This window comes from Mus pahari, chromosome 8 (genome assembly GCF_900095145.1).
Source record: "Mus pahari chromosome 8, PAHARI_EIJ_v1.1, whole genome shotgun sequence".
Classification (NCBI taxonomy): domain Eukaryota; kingdom Metazoa; phylum Chordata; class Mammalia; order Rodentia; family Muridae; genus Mus; species Mus pahari.
Window position 1 is genome coordinate 45,850,169 of NC_034597.1, and position 14,909 is coordinate 45,865,077.

The 14,909-nt window shown below is 47.1% G+C and overlaps 1 protein-coding gene across 4 annotated transcripts in view; it reads right to left on the reverse strand.

Moving 5' to 3' along the window:
- Positions 1 to 14,909, reverse strand: part of Slc7a8 (solute carrier family 7 member 8) — a 57,337-nt gene that overhangs the window by 2,863 nt on the left and 39,565 nt on the right. For 3 of the 4 annotated variants that reach the window (XM_029541741.1, XM_021203587.2, XM_029541742.1), the window contains 6 exons: positions 11,214 to 11,339; positions 9,389 to 9,542; positions 8,732 to 8,855; positions 6,843 to 6,946; positions 2,574 to 2,670; positions 121 to 270 (listed from right to left, as the gene is read on the reverse strand). In XM_029541741.1, coding sequence (XP_029397601.1) covers positions 121 to 270; positions 2,574 to 2,670; positions 6,843 to 6,946; positions 8,732 to 8,855; positions 9,389 to 9,542; positions 11,214 to 11,339 — 755 coding nt within the window. Of the gene's footprint in view, positions 1 to 120; positions 271 to 2,573; positions 2,671 to 6,842; positions 6,947 to 8,731; positions 8,856 to 9,388; positions 9,543 to 11,213; positions 11,340 to 14,909 lie in introns of those variants that run through there. The other variant, XM_021203588.2, reaches the window with a different exon arrangement.

The following is a 14,909-nucleotide window of genomic DNA, read 5'->3' on the forward strand; positions in this document are numbered from 1 at the left end:
ATCGTGTAAGATTTAGACGTGAAGAAAGGAAACAATTGTCCCCGCACACATGGCCAAGAGTCATGGTGGTTCAATCTGCATCACAGCTAGATTCGGTAGAGAAAGGGAAGGGACTCTTACCTTGATTGGGCGGGGGATGTCAGGCTTCTTCCAGCGAAGGACTATCTGTCCTGCAACCGTTACCCCATAGAAGAGGTAGTTGATGAAGCCCACGTAGTTGATGAGTGTGTACATGTCGCTGGTGACGAGCATCAGCAGGGTGGAGAGGCACTGTTGAGGTGAAGGAGAAGGAAGGCACTGGGACACTGGAGATGCTCACAGGTTAGGGGCTACTCTCCCCTCCAGGCCAGGTGTGCTATTTTATAGTGGACATCTCAAGAGGAGGACGTTCAGCCACCTCCAGTAGCCTAGGGTGGACTATACCTTTACTGCCAGGAACTTCTTTCTGGCTTTTTGGAGACAAGGTCTCTCTATGGAGCTCTGGCTGTCCTGGAACCTGCTATATAAACCAGGCTGGCCTCGAACTCACAGAGATCCAGCTGCCTCTGCTTCCTCAGTGCTGGGACTAGAGGCCTGTGCTACCACGTCTGGCTAAGAACTGCTTCTTACTACAGGGATAAAATGTGGCTCTGCAACCGTTGTGACGGTGTGGGAGGAATCATTGAGAGTGGGTACCTGGGTAGGCCGTGCTGGTATTTGCTGGCTCAGGGCATCTCTCACCTTGCCATATTTCACTTTTGATTATGGCTCAAGCTCATTTATTTCTTTTCATCCTTTTGACCCTTAGGGAGATTGTTAACTGATAAGTAGGGCCTTGTTCTTATCTTCATCATTTTCTCTTGGCTGAGTGATCTACTTTAGTTTTCCCTTTAAAAAAATGATTAAACACTAACATAGGCAGGTTGTTTTCTTAGCATTCTACAAATACAAACTCATGTAAGCCTGTAACAACACTATGGGGTTTTCTCAATGGAAGTCACTTTCCAATGTCAAAATCATCTCTGTGGCTCTCTCGGGATGATCTAAGCCCTTCCACTCTGATAGTCTGTGGCGGCCAATGAATGCAAGGCTTAGTTCTCCCGTGAGACCTGATGGTGACCAGGCCAGAGTCTCCCTGTATTTGCCTTGCAGTGGTAATATCACAACTCAGAACTGAGAAAAGCCGAATGACTCATGGAAAATAATATCTCCTTCCATTGCTTCTGCAACTACCTAATCAAGATGACCTTCGTGCTGCACCTGAACACTCGGGAATTCTCCCAGTGAGCTCTGCTACCTTGACTTCTTCTGATCACCTCTCTTGGGTGACAACTTTTGTTGTTGTATTCGTTGTTTTGAGGCAGGGTCGCTCTACTTAGCCCTGGTTGGCCTGGGACTTGCTAAGTAGCTGGCTTCAAACTCAGAGATCCGCCTCCCTCTGCCTCTGGAATGTTGGGATTGAAAGGTGTGTGCCACTATGTCTGGTTTAATGTAATTTGTAAAACTTTATTCAAGATTCAAAAAGAAAATAAAAATTAATTGAAAAAATTAATGAGGACAAGTCTCCCTTTTGATTCTCTAAGTCAGTGATCTGCAACATTCCCAATGCTGCCACCCTTTACTACAGTTCCTCAAGTTATGGTGATCCCTAACCATAACATTATTTTGTTGTAGGCTGTAGAGATGGTTCAGCAGTTGAGACTGTTCTTCCAGAGGGCCCAGCAAGTTCAATTCCCAGCACCTACATGGCAGCTCACAACTGTCTGTAACTCCGGTCCCAGGGGCCCTGACATCCTCACATTGGCATACATGAAGGCAAAACACCATGAAATAAAATAAATAAATTATTAAAAATCATTTGTTGCCACTTCATAAGTATAATTTGCTACTATTAAGAATAGTAATGCAAATATCTGGTATTCAGGATATCTGATATGCCACCTCTGTGGGAGTCAGGACCCACAGGTTGAGAGCCACTATTCTGAAAGATCCTGCTCTTTTTTTAAAACCCCATTTCTTCCCTGTTCAAAGCTGCCTCTTCTCCACCTCCAGTTTATGAGTTTTCCCCTGTCTGTGTTTCTTATCAGGTGTACCCTGAACTAGATTTGTTTTAATGGCATTTTCCAAGAGACTGACAGAGTACCATGGGCAGGAAGTTGGGGGGGTTGGGGAGGAAGGGTGAGCTGTGCAGTGACTGGCAGAGGCTCAGAGCTGTGGCCTGTGGTAGCAAGTGCCAGTAAGCCCAGGGGCAGAGACACGAGTCTGTGAGTCTTTGGCATTCCAAGTCTTTTCAGTCTGAGCCAAGAGAATAGGAGGAGAAAAATGAATCAGTCTGAGAGTTGTAGGTGTTTTAGACTCAGGATCTTTCCTAATTATAGCCCTTGGCATTCATAAAGCCAGTGGCCACATGCTACCTAATGAAATGCAGAACTAGATCAGAAGGGTGACAGATATGTATGTGCAGACAGTGTGACTCCCAATAGAGACTACACTCAAAGCGAAGGAAGGATCTGCACAAGGCTGGCAGCAGCAGGGGTGTGGGGTGGGGGCGTGGGGGTGTGTGTGGGGTGGGTGTGGGTGGGGGCACTCCTTACTGTGAAGAGCAGGGCTGGGATTGGGGTGCAGCGCTTCACGTGGATCATGGCCAACACACTGGGAAGGTGGCCTTCTCTGGCTCCAGCAAAGAACAGCCTGGCAGGGAGAAAAGTCGGTCAGCCTGGGACAGCCTGTGCACCACTAAGCCGGGCTACCCTCACCGTGCCCTCCTTTGGCCCACGCAGCAGCCCCCTCCACCGGCTAGGAACCTGCCTTTATGTGCACGCTCTCCGGCCCTACGTTCACAAATGCAGGCACAGGCAAACCAGGGGCAGCCAATGGATGGGTGCACAGATCCGGGGCGCGTGGAGACTGGTGTAACTGGTGTCACTCTGAATCACCTCCCCCCAACCCCATGTCTACAAAGCCTCAGGATCAGCTCCTCTGCTCTTTTTTTTTAAAGATTTATTTATTTATTATATGTAAGAAGACTGTAGCTGTCTTCAGACACTCCAGAAGAGGGCGTCAGATCGTCAGATCTTGTTACAGATAGTTGTGAGCCACCATGTGGTTGCTGGGATTCAAACTCCCGGACCTTCGGAAGAGCAGTCGGGTGCTCTTACCCACTGAGCCATCTCACCAGCCCCGCTCCTCTGCTCTTAATTTTTGTTGTTGGTTCTTTGAGACACATTCCCATGCAGCCCATGTGGCCCTGAACTTCTCTGTAGCCAAGATGGGCCTTGAATTCCTGTTCCTCCTGTCTCTACTTCCTTAATACTTGTGTTATGGCCCACTCCACTACCTGGCTGCGTTTCTCCTTGATGTAAGAAACTTCTTGTCCTTAAGGGTTATTGATTCCCTGGCACACAGCTCTGAGCCACCTGTGCGCTGCCGTTATCACAGCATCCTTATCATATCCAGAGACAAGCTGCTTCTGTGAGATCAGAGAGAGGCCATGGGCTGGAAACACACAGGCGGGAACCTTTGAGGGACACTGAAAAGTTCTGGGTGGTGGCTTCTTGGGTGTCCATAACCGTCACAACTTCTCAATCACACTTGAAATTTGTGCAGTTTACTGTATATACATCGCACCTAAACTTTATACCCACAGAGATACACATTCTATCCCCAAGAAGCCTTCTTAAAATACCAAAAACCCTAATAGAGAGGTGCTGAAAGGTCCACACACACACACACAAAAAGGCTCTGACAGGAGCCCAACTGCAAGGGTTCTGGATGCTTAAAATTATGACAGTAGTTAAAGAAATTAGGATACATCTATAAGATGGACAATGGTGAAGTTAAAAAAAAAATCATGTTTTTTTTTTTTAGGCTTTTTACTTCATGTGTCCATACGGTGTTTGTCTGAATGTATGTCTGTATGCTGTGTTGAGCAGTGTCGGTGAAGGCCAGGAGAGACAGATCGTTACAGATGGTTGAGCCACCATGTGGGTGCTGGGAGTTGAATCTGGGCCATCTCTCCAGACCTCAAAATCATGTTTCTGAAGAAAATGATTATGTGAGAACATGCTCACAATACGACATCAAACAAAAATGCAGACTATAAACCCGGGATCCTAAGGTGGGGAAGATAGCACGTGCCTGTGAACCCAGCACACAGAGCCTGAGCAGGGGATTTCCCATTTGAGGCCAGCCTTATGAGACCCCCTCTCACCAATAGGCAGGGGGCAGGAGGGCTGGCTCAGGGGTTAAGAGTACTTGTTATTCTTGCCGAGGAACTGGGTTCGATTCCCAGCACCCACATGGTGGCTCATAACCATCTGCAATTCAAGCACATGCATGGTTCATAGACATACAAGCAGGCAAATTCACACACATTAAAAAGCGATTTTTAAAAGTCTAAAAAATGGGGGACTGGCGAGATGGCTCAGTGGGAAAGAGCACTGACTGCTCTTCCGAAGGTCCAGAGTTCAAATCCCAGCAACCACATGGTGGCTCACAACCACCCATAATGAGATCTGACGCCCTCTTCTGGTATGTCTGAAGTCAGCTACAGTGTACTTATGTATAATAATGAATAAATCTTTGAAGAAAAAAAAGTCTAAAAAATGGGGGTAGTATACATCCTTAGGAGAGAAGGAGATAGTGGGGAAGACAAGAAGAGACCCAGACTCACAGAAAGAACAACACTGAAAGCAGCCTTTCCCCTCTTTTCTCTTTACACCTCTTTCAAACAAAACAGAACAAAATTCCCCCAAATCCACCACCATCAAAAACAATTGTGTAACTGCCAGCAGTTATTACATATTAGTGTTAATAATCTGTTTTCTTTAAAAAGCTGAACCTCATTTGAGTATCGACATATTTGTCTGTTTGTGTGTGTGCTATCTGTGGCACACTGGTGGAGGTCAAACGATGACTCGTGTGAGCCAGTTCCCTTCTGCCACCACGTGAGTTGGGTTCCTGGGGTCAAGCTCAGATCACCTTTACCTGCTGAGCCACCTAATGGATGAGAGGAAGGTGACAGTGTGACAGTGTACAGGCTTTTGCTATCTGTAGCCCAGGCTGGCCCAGAAGTCTTGGCCCTCTTGGTCTAACCTTCTGAGGGCTGAGATGGGAGGTGTATGCTCCCACACCCGGCCTAGGAGAACTGCCACTCCATGCTTTGTCTATGGGGGAGAATGTGGTGACAGCAGCGGCTAGAAGTGCAGGAGGTGGCTGTGAGTACCATAAACAGTGTCACCATGAGCTACTTGGGCCGGCTTCCCTAATTTCGTGCAGACACATGCAGCCCCTCTCTTCTTCATGCTAAGGTCCTTTCCAGCCAGCACAGCCTCATGCACTAGAACCTGGGGGCTCTGTGGGCTTCACCATGCACATAGTCAGGCTCTCATGCATATGCACACAGTCAGGCTCTCATGCATATTCTCTATGTACAGCCAGGACCAAGTATAACTAACTGTCCAGGTCTAACAGCCCCATGTTACAAGAAACAATCCCAACTAGGGGACAATGGAGAATATGATGACACTAAGTCACACACACACACACACACACACACACACACACACACACACGCACGTACCCATGCACGCACGCACGCACGCACGCACGCACACATACACTCCCAGTTTGCTCAGCAAGGACCATCCGATTCAAACTTGGGGACAAAAAAAAGAATGAAAGAAAGGAAGGATGGAAGAGAGTAGTCGGTGAGCCGAGGTGGTTTGGGTGAGGAGACCACACCTCTGACGTCTCCTGCATGCACATGACTAACGCTGCATGCATGCAGACCACTGTGTGGCCTGCCTGAGGGACAAACCCCAAACTAAAGCGACTGTGGCCAGCCATTCTCCTCCAACAGATCTCAGGGAGTCTCATGGGTCAGGGCTCTTCCACTGCTCGCCCTCTGCCAGGGCTTCCAGGTGGCCACGGCTCCTGTGTAACACGCACACGAGGTTGCTACAGGTGAGTGTGTGTTCCCCTCCATCACAGGTGACACTCACACTCCTTCTTGACTGCTCTGGATCCTGGGAACATGGCAGTCTCTTTCATCTCATCAGAATTTCTCTGGGATGTGTCTGGTGGCGTGGGAGACAACTGAACCAAGACTCGTCTTTTGAATAGGACCAGGTTCCTAGGGCACAGAAGCCCTGTGGGCCACACAAATGCCCTTCCACACACGTACACCCAGAGATGGCAGGAAGGGTCATAAAGGAGGGGCCTGACCCTTGGGTAGTTGGAGCAAGGTTCCAGGGCCCACTCATGGTTCTGGCTTCCCAAGGAATTCTGGGTTGGGGTTTGGCTACTGTTTCTCATGCTGACAAAAGTTCCCATTGTATTCCTCCCTACTCGAGCCTTGTGGCCTCCCACTGTACCTGCCTCTTGAGTAAGGAGTATCCCTGCCTTCTCAGGACACTCCGAGGGATCTCTCCCAGGTAGAGTCTGGCTCCAGATATTCATGAGAGGCCAGACCTAGGGCACAAGACACCTAGAGGTTTCAGGCACAAGAATTCTTCTTGATTTCTTTCAAAGTAGGGTTTCTTTCTGGCTGGTAGTAGCCCACGTCCACACAAAGGGGAGAGGACACTCTATGAAAGTAGCCGAGATGCTATCTTGCTGCCTACCATAGCTCTGTTTCTTCCAAAGCAAGGTGAGCTTCCTTGCATGCCCCCTATCATAGGTCACCCCCAAAGCAGCAAGACCCCCTTAGCACCCACACTGACATGCATGCTCCCACAAAGCCACCAATCAGAAGGTTGCACAGAACCCTGGTAACAGACAAGTCCATCACATACACACAGCAACGTGGACAGAAAAGTGTCCCGGAAGCCCCCCCCGCCTCCCCTCCCCCCGAAAGCACTCACCGGGAGGAGGTGAAGAGGGAACCATTGACTCCACCAAATGTGGACAGAGCAACAGAAATGGGCATGATCCACGCCATGACCCCAAGGAGCTTCTCTCCAAAAGTCTGGGTGTGGGGGGGAAACAAGAAATGAATGGAGACAAAGAGGTGAAACCCCCATTCCAGTCTATTCTTCACTTTCGGGGTGCTTGTCTCCCTCCTAACCTGCTGACTCTCTCTGGCTAATCTTGAGAGCCCCGGCCCAGACTGCCATCCCACAGGGGCAACTACACATCCAAAACACACGCTGTGGCTTAGCTAGCTGAGGGGGCAGCGTGTGGTGGTGATAGCAGTGATGAGCTAACACTTATCCTTGCTTGTGGATGAGGAAACCGAGGGGCTTAGTGACCTATAGCTGACCTCAGACTGGACACTGGGGGAATGAAGGGGTCAGGAGCAGAGGCCAGGAGCTGTAAGTCAACCCTGTGCACACTACAGATGTTTCGGCACAGGGAGATGCACAGACTTGCAGTCAGATTCAGTTCCTACCCCCTCCTTCAACACACTTACTTCTTTATTCTTTTCAGTGCTGGGGTCAAGCCCAGGGCCTTGCTTGTGTGAAGCGCATGCTCTGTCACTGAGCTATTGTCTCAGCCCTGGGTTTGCTATGTGCAGGCTTTAGTTTCCCATGTATAAAATAGAAATGGACCCTTAGTCAGACTTCCCAAATTCACAGAAGCAGACCATGATGGTAGGAAAATAAGGACCAGCTGTTTTTGTTTTTTTCTTTTGAGACAGGGTTTCTCTGTGTAGCCCTGGCTGTCCTGGAACTCACTCTGTAGACCAGGCTGGCCTCGAACTCAGAGATCTGCATCTGCCTGCCTCTGTCTTCTGAGTGCTGGGATGAAAGACATGTGCCACCACAGCCCAGCACAACTGGCTATTTCTTTAGCTGAGAAAGAAACAGTTGTGAATTTATAGATGAGACTTCACATGCACGTACATGTGCATATATAGTTTAGGGATGAACCCTTTCTAGACTCTATGAGTCACGCTTATAGCATGAGCCTGGAGAGCTGGTGTCTAGAATAGATGTCCTGCTGGGCCTGGAGTCTGCTGGCTTTAGGAGGAGGTGGCCACAGGACATGGCAGGATATATTTATTTTCAAAGATGAGACATGTCATGACAGTGTTGGGTCTGAAGCGAAATGAAGGCTCAGCATGACTCCTGGACCTCCCTCAGATAGTAGGTGTTCTGTGATCTCTTTGTCCAAAGGGCATAAATGACTCTGATTTCTGAACTATTTACTGGCATGCACGTGCGCACATGCCCATGTGTATGTGTGTATCTATGTGTATTTGTATGCCTGTGTGGGTGCGTCTATGTGTGTACATGTGCATGTGCATGTGTGGGTGTGGGTGTGGTGTCTATGTGTGAATATGTACATGTGGATGGAACACAGGGCTTTGCACTTTGCTTCAGAATCACACCCTTAGCCCTTCAATATCCAGCTTTCCCCGATGAGAGCAATCAGTTTGCCTGAGTTTGCATGATTCCCAGAGAAAGAAAAGAAGAACAGAGAGAATCCGTGTGCCTTGTACAGTGCATGTTTCCATGTGAACCAGTCTGTCTTCCATAATCTGCAAGTTTACACGAGACAGTGAACTTGTTCCATAAAACATTAGATATTTCAATACGAAAGGCTATATAGACTCTGTGGCAACTTCTCAGGCAATCATGGTCGCTGTTTTGGAACTAACCCCACCACTAGTTTGCTCCTGGGCACTTGGAAGATACCCTGTGGAGGGAGGACGCATGCAGATTTCAGCCTGAGGAGGTGGGATTCCATGAGGCTAAACAGGCAGATCCACACTGGCGTTCTGGGTCGGGGCCCCTGAGCGATTTCTTACCACAGCAACTGCATTGGAGGCCAGCAGCTCCTGGGGGGACATGGCAGTGACATATGCGATATTAGCAAAGACGTACACAAATGTGACCAGTGGGATGGAGATGAAGATGGCTCTAGGAAGGTTCCTGTAGAAGGAGAGGAGGTCAGAGGGAAGCCTGTATCAGGGTAATGTTCTGCTGGGGAACTTCAGGAGCTTCGACCTACTGTCTCTTGGCTGTTCCTCTATTTGGGAGGTAGGTTCTGACTCAGGTGGAGTAGGAAATGGAACACCTTAGGTCTAGAAATATGTTTCACCTGATTATCATCTCCTGACTCAGATCTGGACTATGCACCCTTCCTACTTTCTTAAAGATATAAAGCTGGGCCTGGCTCCTAACAGATAAAATGCCGAGACATCCCATGATAGCTCCTTCTCTGTCGCACTGTCCTGCACAGCTCGTGGTCGTTCAGTCGCCCTGGGACAGTCATAGGGTCCTTCCCCTTCTCTTAACAGGGTGGATGGTAAATGGTTCAAATTCCTGGGACATCAACTGTGGCTTCACAGTAGACCAGGAAATGTTCTGGAGAGGGGCAAGAAGTAAGTCTGCGTTTCCTTTTTCCAGAGGTGGGTCCCGTGCGGCCTAAGACTGAGTAGAAGAGCTAACCTCATTTGACTCACTTGTAAGGATCCACAAGTTCCTCAGTCACATAATTAAGGAAGTTCCAGCCGCCATAGGCAAAGGAGCCCTGGAGGAATGCCAGGGCGACCAGGCCGATGTCAGGTTCTTGGAAATTCTCGAATGCATTTTTTGGCTCCAGCCAAAAGAATTCTCCTGTGGACACAACAGGCAGGAGGCTGCTCAGAGAGATGTGCTCAGGCCCATTAGCCCAAGGGCCACCCCATGCATTGTCTTGACCTCCCCTGTAGTGATATGCTAGCTCCTTGTTTGTTCTTCAGTGAACCTTATGTGTGAGAGAAGGCCAGTAAGAGGAAATCCAGGGCCAGGACCTCCCGGAACCTGGAACCTCGGAACCAGGAGTCTAAACAGGGGCTCTGGCTCAAAGCGCAGCTCAGGACGTTCTTTTCAAAAAGGCAACAACATTATTTAGAAGGAAAGTTCATGTAAATGGAGAAGTTAGTGTCATGGCAGTCTCTGGACTACTTTTCTTGATATACTATTTGTGTTTCGTGAAGAAGGCATCAAGAGCAACCAACACTCAAGTTCTCACAGACCTCGAGCATTCTGTCAGTTCAAGTCTATTTTGTTTACTTTGCCCATAGCCCATCACTTCCTAAGGGATATTTGGTTTTCTTTTGGATCCTTTGGTAAAAAAAAGATGCTGGGGGGTTGGACTGGAGAGATGGCTCAGCAGTTCAGAGCACTTGCGGTACCTACAGAGCATCCAGGTTCTCTATCCTCAGCACCCATATGGTGGGTGGTTCACAACCAGGTGATCCAGTGTTCTCTACTGGCTTTATGGGCACTAGGCATGCACATGGCACACATATATGTGCAGGCAAAACACTTACACATATAAAATATCAAATACATATGATACATATATAGCAGAATAAACCTTTTTTTTTTTTTTTTTAAGCTTCTGGGTTGAAGATGTAGCTTTGTATTAGAGGGCATGTGCAAAACCCAGGTTTGAGTATATACACCCACACCACATATACCCACAGCTTCTGACTAAATAAGGCTGGGATAAGACAGAGTAATTGGCTCTGCTATTTAGACAATGGTAACCCAGCATTAGGACAAGAAATAAGGAGGTTTGTGTGATCGGGAGAGAGAACTGAGAACTGAGGTTAGGAAAGATTCATTATCTTTGAGAAGATAGCACAATGTTTCCTAAGCCTAAATTCCTGGAAACAATATGTCCGTCCGTCCATCCCCCCCCCCACTCCCCAGGGCTTAATTCCACTGATTAAAATGATCAAGGGGAGTATCTAGTACAGAGCTTGTGAGCAGGCAGGAGGTGCTCCTGTTTGTCATCTCATTTTCTCCAAGAGGCAGTGACGCTGTGCAGAGCCCAGCAGTGCTGTGGGTCCCATGGAAACCAAATCCAGATCAAATCCGATGGGGAATGTTGGCAGAAGTCTCAAGAATGTAGCTCGCTTTCCCCCTGGAGACTATGAGCAATATTGAAATATATGAAATTCTCTTCTTCTGTTCTTCATTTTAAGATATTAACCAAGTACAAACAGAAAACGCAAGAAATGTCTTCCCTGGGGTTGTGGCAAAATAAGAACTGAGTACAGAGATTTGGGGTCCTTGCTTAGCTGTGTTAGTCCTGAAGCAAGTGTAGAGAGCTCTTTGCAAAGTGGTGGATGGGAGTGGAAGTGGGCATCCATAATCCAGAGGAAAACACCGTCTGATCCCCTTTGTCAAATAAGTGAACAACAGAAGCCAGTCAAGGTCACGACTTGGGAATCTCAGGATGAGTCCATGCAAGGGGTGGGAAGTCGTGCGGAGCCCTGTGGTCCCCTCCACATTTACCTTTGCATATCTGCACAATACCCATGATGATGATCAGAGCCAGGGCCAGGAGCTTCCCAGCGGTGAAGATATCTTGAACCCGGGTGGCCCATCGGACACTGGAGCAGTTGACCCATGTGAGGAGCACTGAAATGACAGCACCAGAGAGGCTCTCAGCCGCTGCAGGACACCCGCTGCTCAGAAGGACACTGTTCCGGCTTCCCAACCTCACACACGCAGCCCCAGTGACCAGAAACTTTGGCTCGGTTAATAGGTTACAATGGGGATTACATGCCCCAAATTAGAGCTTGATCAGAGCACTCGTTCCCTGTCCAGGGCTAGAGGCCAGGGGCAGGCAGGGAAGTGTGGGCACTGACTCAGGAGGCTTAGTCCTGATCAGGGTACAGAATGGACTTAGGATTCCAGTTATTTCCCTTCATGGTGATCTCTGAGCCACAAGGATAATCTTGGATATAGCCTTTCTGAGCCTGGTTCCGGGGCAACAGAGGGTTAGGGACTCCTGTTAGGTTTATTAAAGTATAAAATTCACCGCAAAGCACTAAAAAACAACAACAAAATCCTTTGTCTTCCTGCTTCAGCCTCCTCTACAAGGGTCTGAATGACAGGCTAGTGCCACCCCATCCACATCAAAGCTCACCTTTTTAAAGAGCACATTTTGATGAGATTTGGCAGATGAATTGTTCATCATCATCATACTCGATATTCCCAACATTCTGAAAACATGCCTCTGTGTTCTGCTCCTTTCTATTTACACATCCTCTACCCCTGTGACTGGTAACCACTAATCTGATTTTTTTTCCTATAATTGTGTCTTTTCCAAAATGTCACACAAATGGAATTACAGGCCTTTGGATCTGACTTCTTCCATCAAACATAATGCTTTAAGATCTATGTATTTTGTTACATATTAACAGCTGGGTTTCATTGTTAGATACTATTCATTCCATTATATAGATACAAGCCTTCTTTTTCCATTCTGATGGATCAGCAGGTCCTGCTAGTTTGGGGTTATTATACATCTAAAGCTACATACAAAGAATCCCAGTGTGTCAGGGCCTGCAATCCCAACAGGAGATGATGTCTAAGAATTGCTGAAACTTCAAGGTCAGCCTGGGTTACAAAAGGAGTTCTGGGCTAGCCTAGACTTTGTTATAACACCCTGCCTCAACAACCTAAACTCTATCAATGAACCAACCTCTACAAGACCCCCGACCTTTCAAAGAGCTGGAAAATGGTGGCATATATTCCTTTTTATATATACGAAGAAGAATAGAGTCTTTACCAACCAGAAAGGCAAACTTTAGGCAGCTATCATCTTTTTTTTTTTTTTTTTTTTAGATTTATTTATTTATTGTATGTAAGTACACCGTAGCTGTCTTCAGACACTCCAGAAGAAGGCATCAGATCTCATTAGGGATGGCTGTGAGCCACCATGTGATTGCTGGGATCTGAACTCAGGACCTTTGGAAGAGTAGTCGGTGCTCTTAACCGCTGAGCCATCTCTCCAGCCCCCCATCTATCATCTTTTAAACTAAAAATTAGAAAGCAGTAGAGACAAACTGTTGAGATATTTCCCCATACTGTGATGAAAACCTTCAACATGAAAATATAAGTCTGAGAGCTGTAAGACATGTATACAATATGTCAAGGTTGCCAGGTTTCCTCAAAACAGCACCGATGATCACAGTTAAAGGTGTTAAAAATCTGGGCTGGAGAGATGGCTCAGTAGCTAAGAGCACTGACTGCTCTTCCAGAGGTCTTGAGTTCAATTCCCAGCACCCACATGGTGGCTCACAACCATCTGCAATAGGATCTGATGCCCTCTTCTGGTGTGTCTGAAGACAACTACAGTGTATTCATATACATAAACTAAATAAATAATTCTTTAAAAGGGGGTTGCTTAAAAGCCATTACAACAATATTTCTGAAATGCAGCTTTCCTCTTCTCCAGTGATGCCCCTAAAAAAGACAAACGTGTCATGCACGGGGTAAAAAGGCTTTAAAGTTTCCAGAAGATCCAAAGTTTTCACTGTCGTTTCTCCATCATTCTTAGAGAAGGGAAGAGAATGCGCTTCTGGCCCTGGCTTCTCCTGAAGAACTAGGGGATCACACTTGTCTGGAGACTGGCCTGGTGGGAGAGGGGACTGTGTTCATCATTTGGAGAGAGGGAGTAGGGAATGGTTTCCCCGAGCTCCTCATTTATGTCCCTTACCCTTGGGAGAGAGGCCTCAGGAAAGTCAAATGTCTTTTCAAGCTCAGGTGTCAAACGTCCTTAGTAAGAGCTGCTGTGAGTGAGAGGCAGCACTGCAAGCTCATTACAACATCATCATCATCATCATCATCATCATCAACAACAACATCAATGACAACAACATTAACAACATCAACATCAACAACAACAACATCAACAACAACATCAACAACAACATTAACAACATCAGCATTAACAACAATAACAACATCATCAACAATAACAACATCATCAACAACATCAACATCAATAACAACAACATCAACAACAATAACATCATCATCATCAACAACAACATCATCAACATCACCACCAACAACATCAACATCAACAAGACATTTGCCTCTAGATCCTTTTTACTATTTTTTATTTAAGTTTATGTGTGTGTGTCTATATGTATCTATGTGTGTCCGTGCTACTGGTGTGTGGGTATCTCTGGAGACCAGATAAGGCCATTAGGTCTCCTGGAATGAGTTCAAGGTAGTTGCAAACTACTGGGTGGTGGTGGTGGTGGTGGTGGTGGCCACGAACCAAACCTGGGACCTCTTGAAGAGAAGCAAATGCCCTTAACTGCTGAGCCATCTCTTCAGCCCCTATATCTTATTAATTTATTTTTTTAAAAAACTTTATTTTAGCCAGGTGTGGTAGTGCACCCCTTTAATCCCAGCACTTGGGAATCAGAAGCAGAGATCTCTTTGAGTTCAAGGCCACCCTGGTTTGCCACCCTGGTAGCCTATTTGATTTTTTTCTTAAAAAACCAAAATGGAAAAAACCCCTTATTTTATTACTATTGTACGTGTGGAAAGTGGTCACATGTCATGGCGCCATGTGCAGAAGTCAGAGGACAGCTCTGAGGGTTGGTGCTCTCCTTGAAGTTCTGAGGACTGAACTCATGTCACCCAGTTTGTGTGGCAAGAGCTGAACCTGCTGAACCATCTCTTGAGCAACCTCAGCATCCCCCCAAGTCTTTGGTTAGAGTTTTTATTTCTTGTGAGTCAATAACCAGGGATAGAATTCTGGTCATACGTACACATAGATCTATATTTAGTTTTAGAAGGAAGTGTTGTATGTTTCTCAGTGACGAGTGACAGTAGGTTCTCGGGTGCCTGCCTGCTCCCCAGCTACCTGTCTATGTTCTTTGGTAGCACCAGGTAGTGGTGCCTCCAGCTCTGCTCCCTTACCTAGGAGTCACTGCTGCACTTTTAACAATGTGGAACCTGCCTGACTGGCCAAGTGTGCAGAGGCCTAACGCTGGGTGGGCTTCATGGCTGCACTGTCTAGACAACTCCCGGGAGCTGTGGCTTGCAAAAGCTCTTTTTCTTTTCCTCTCTCTCTTCTCTCTCTTCTCTCTCTCTCTCTCTCTCTCTCTCTCTCTCTCTCTCTCTCTCTCTCTCTCCTTTCTCTTTCTCCTTCTCTCTTTCTTTTGCATTTATTTAATTTTTGTT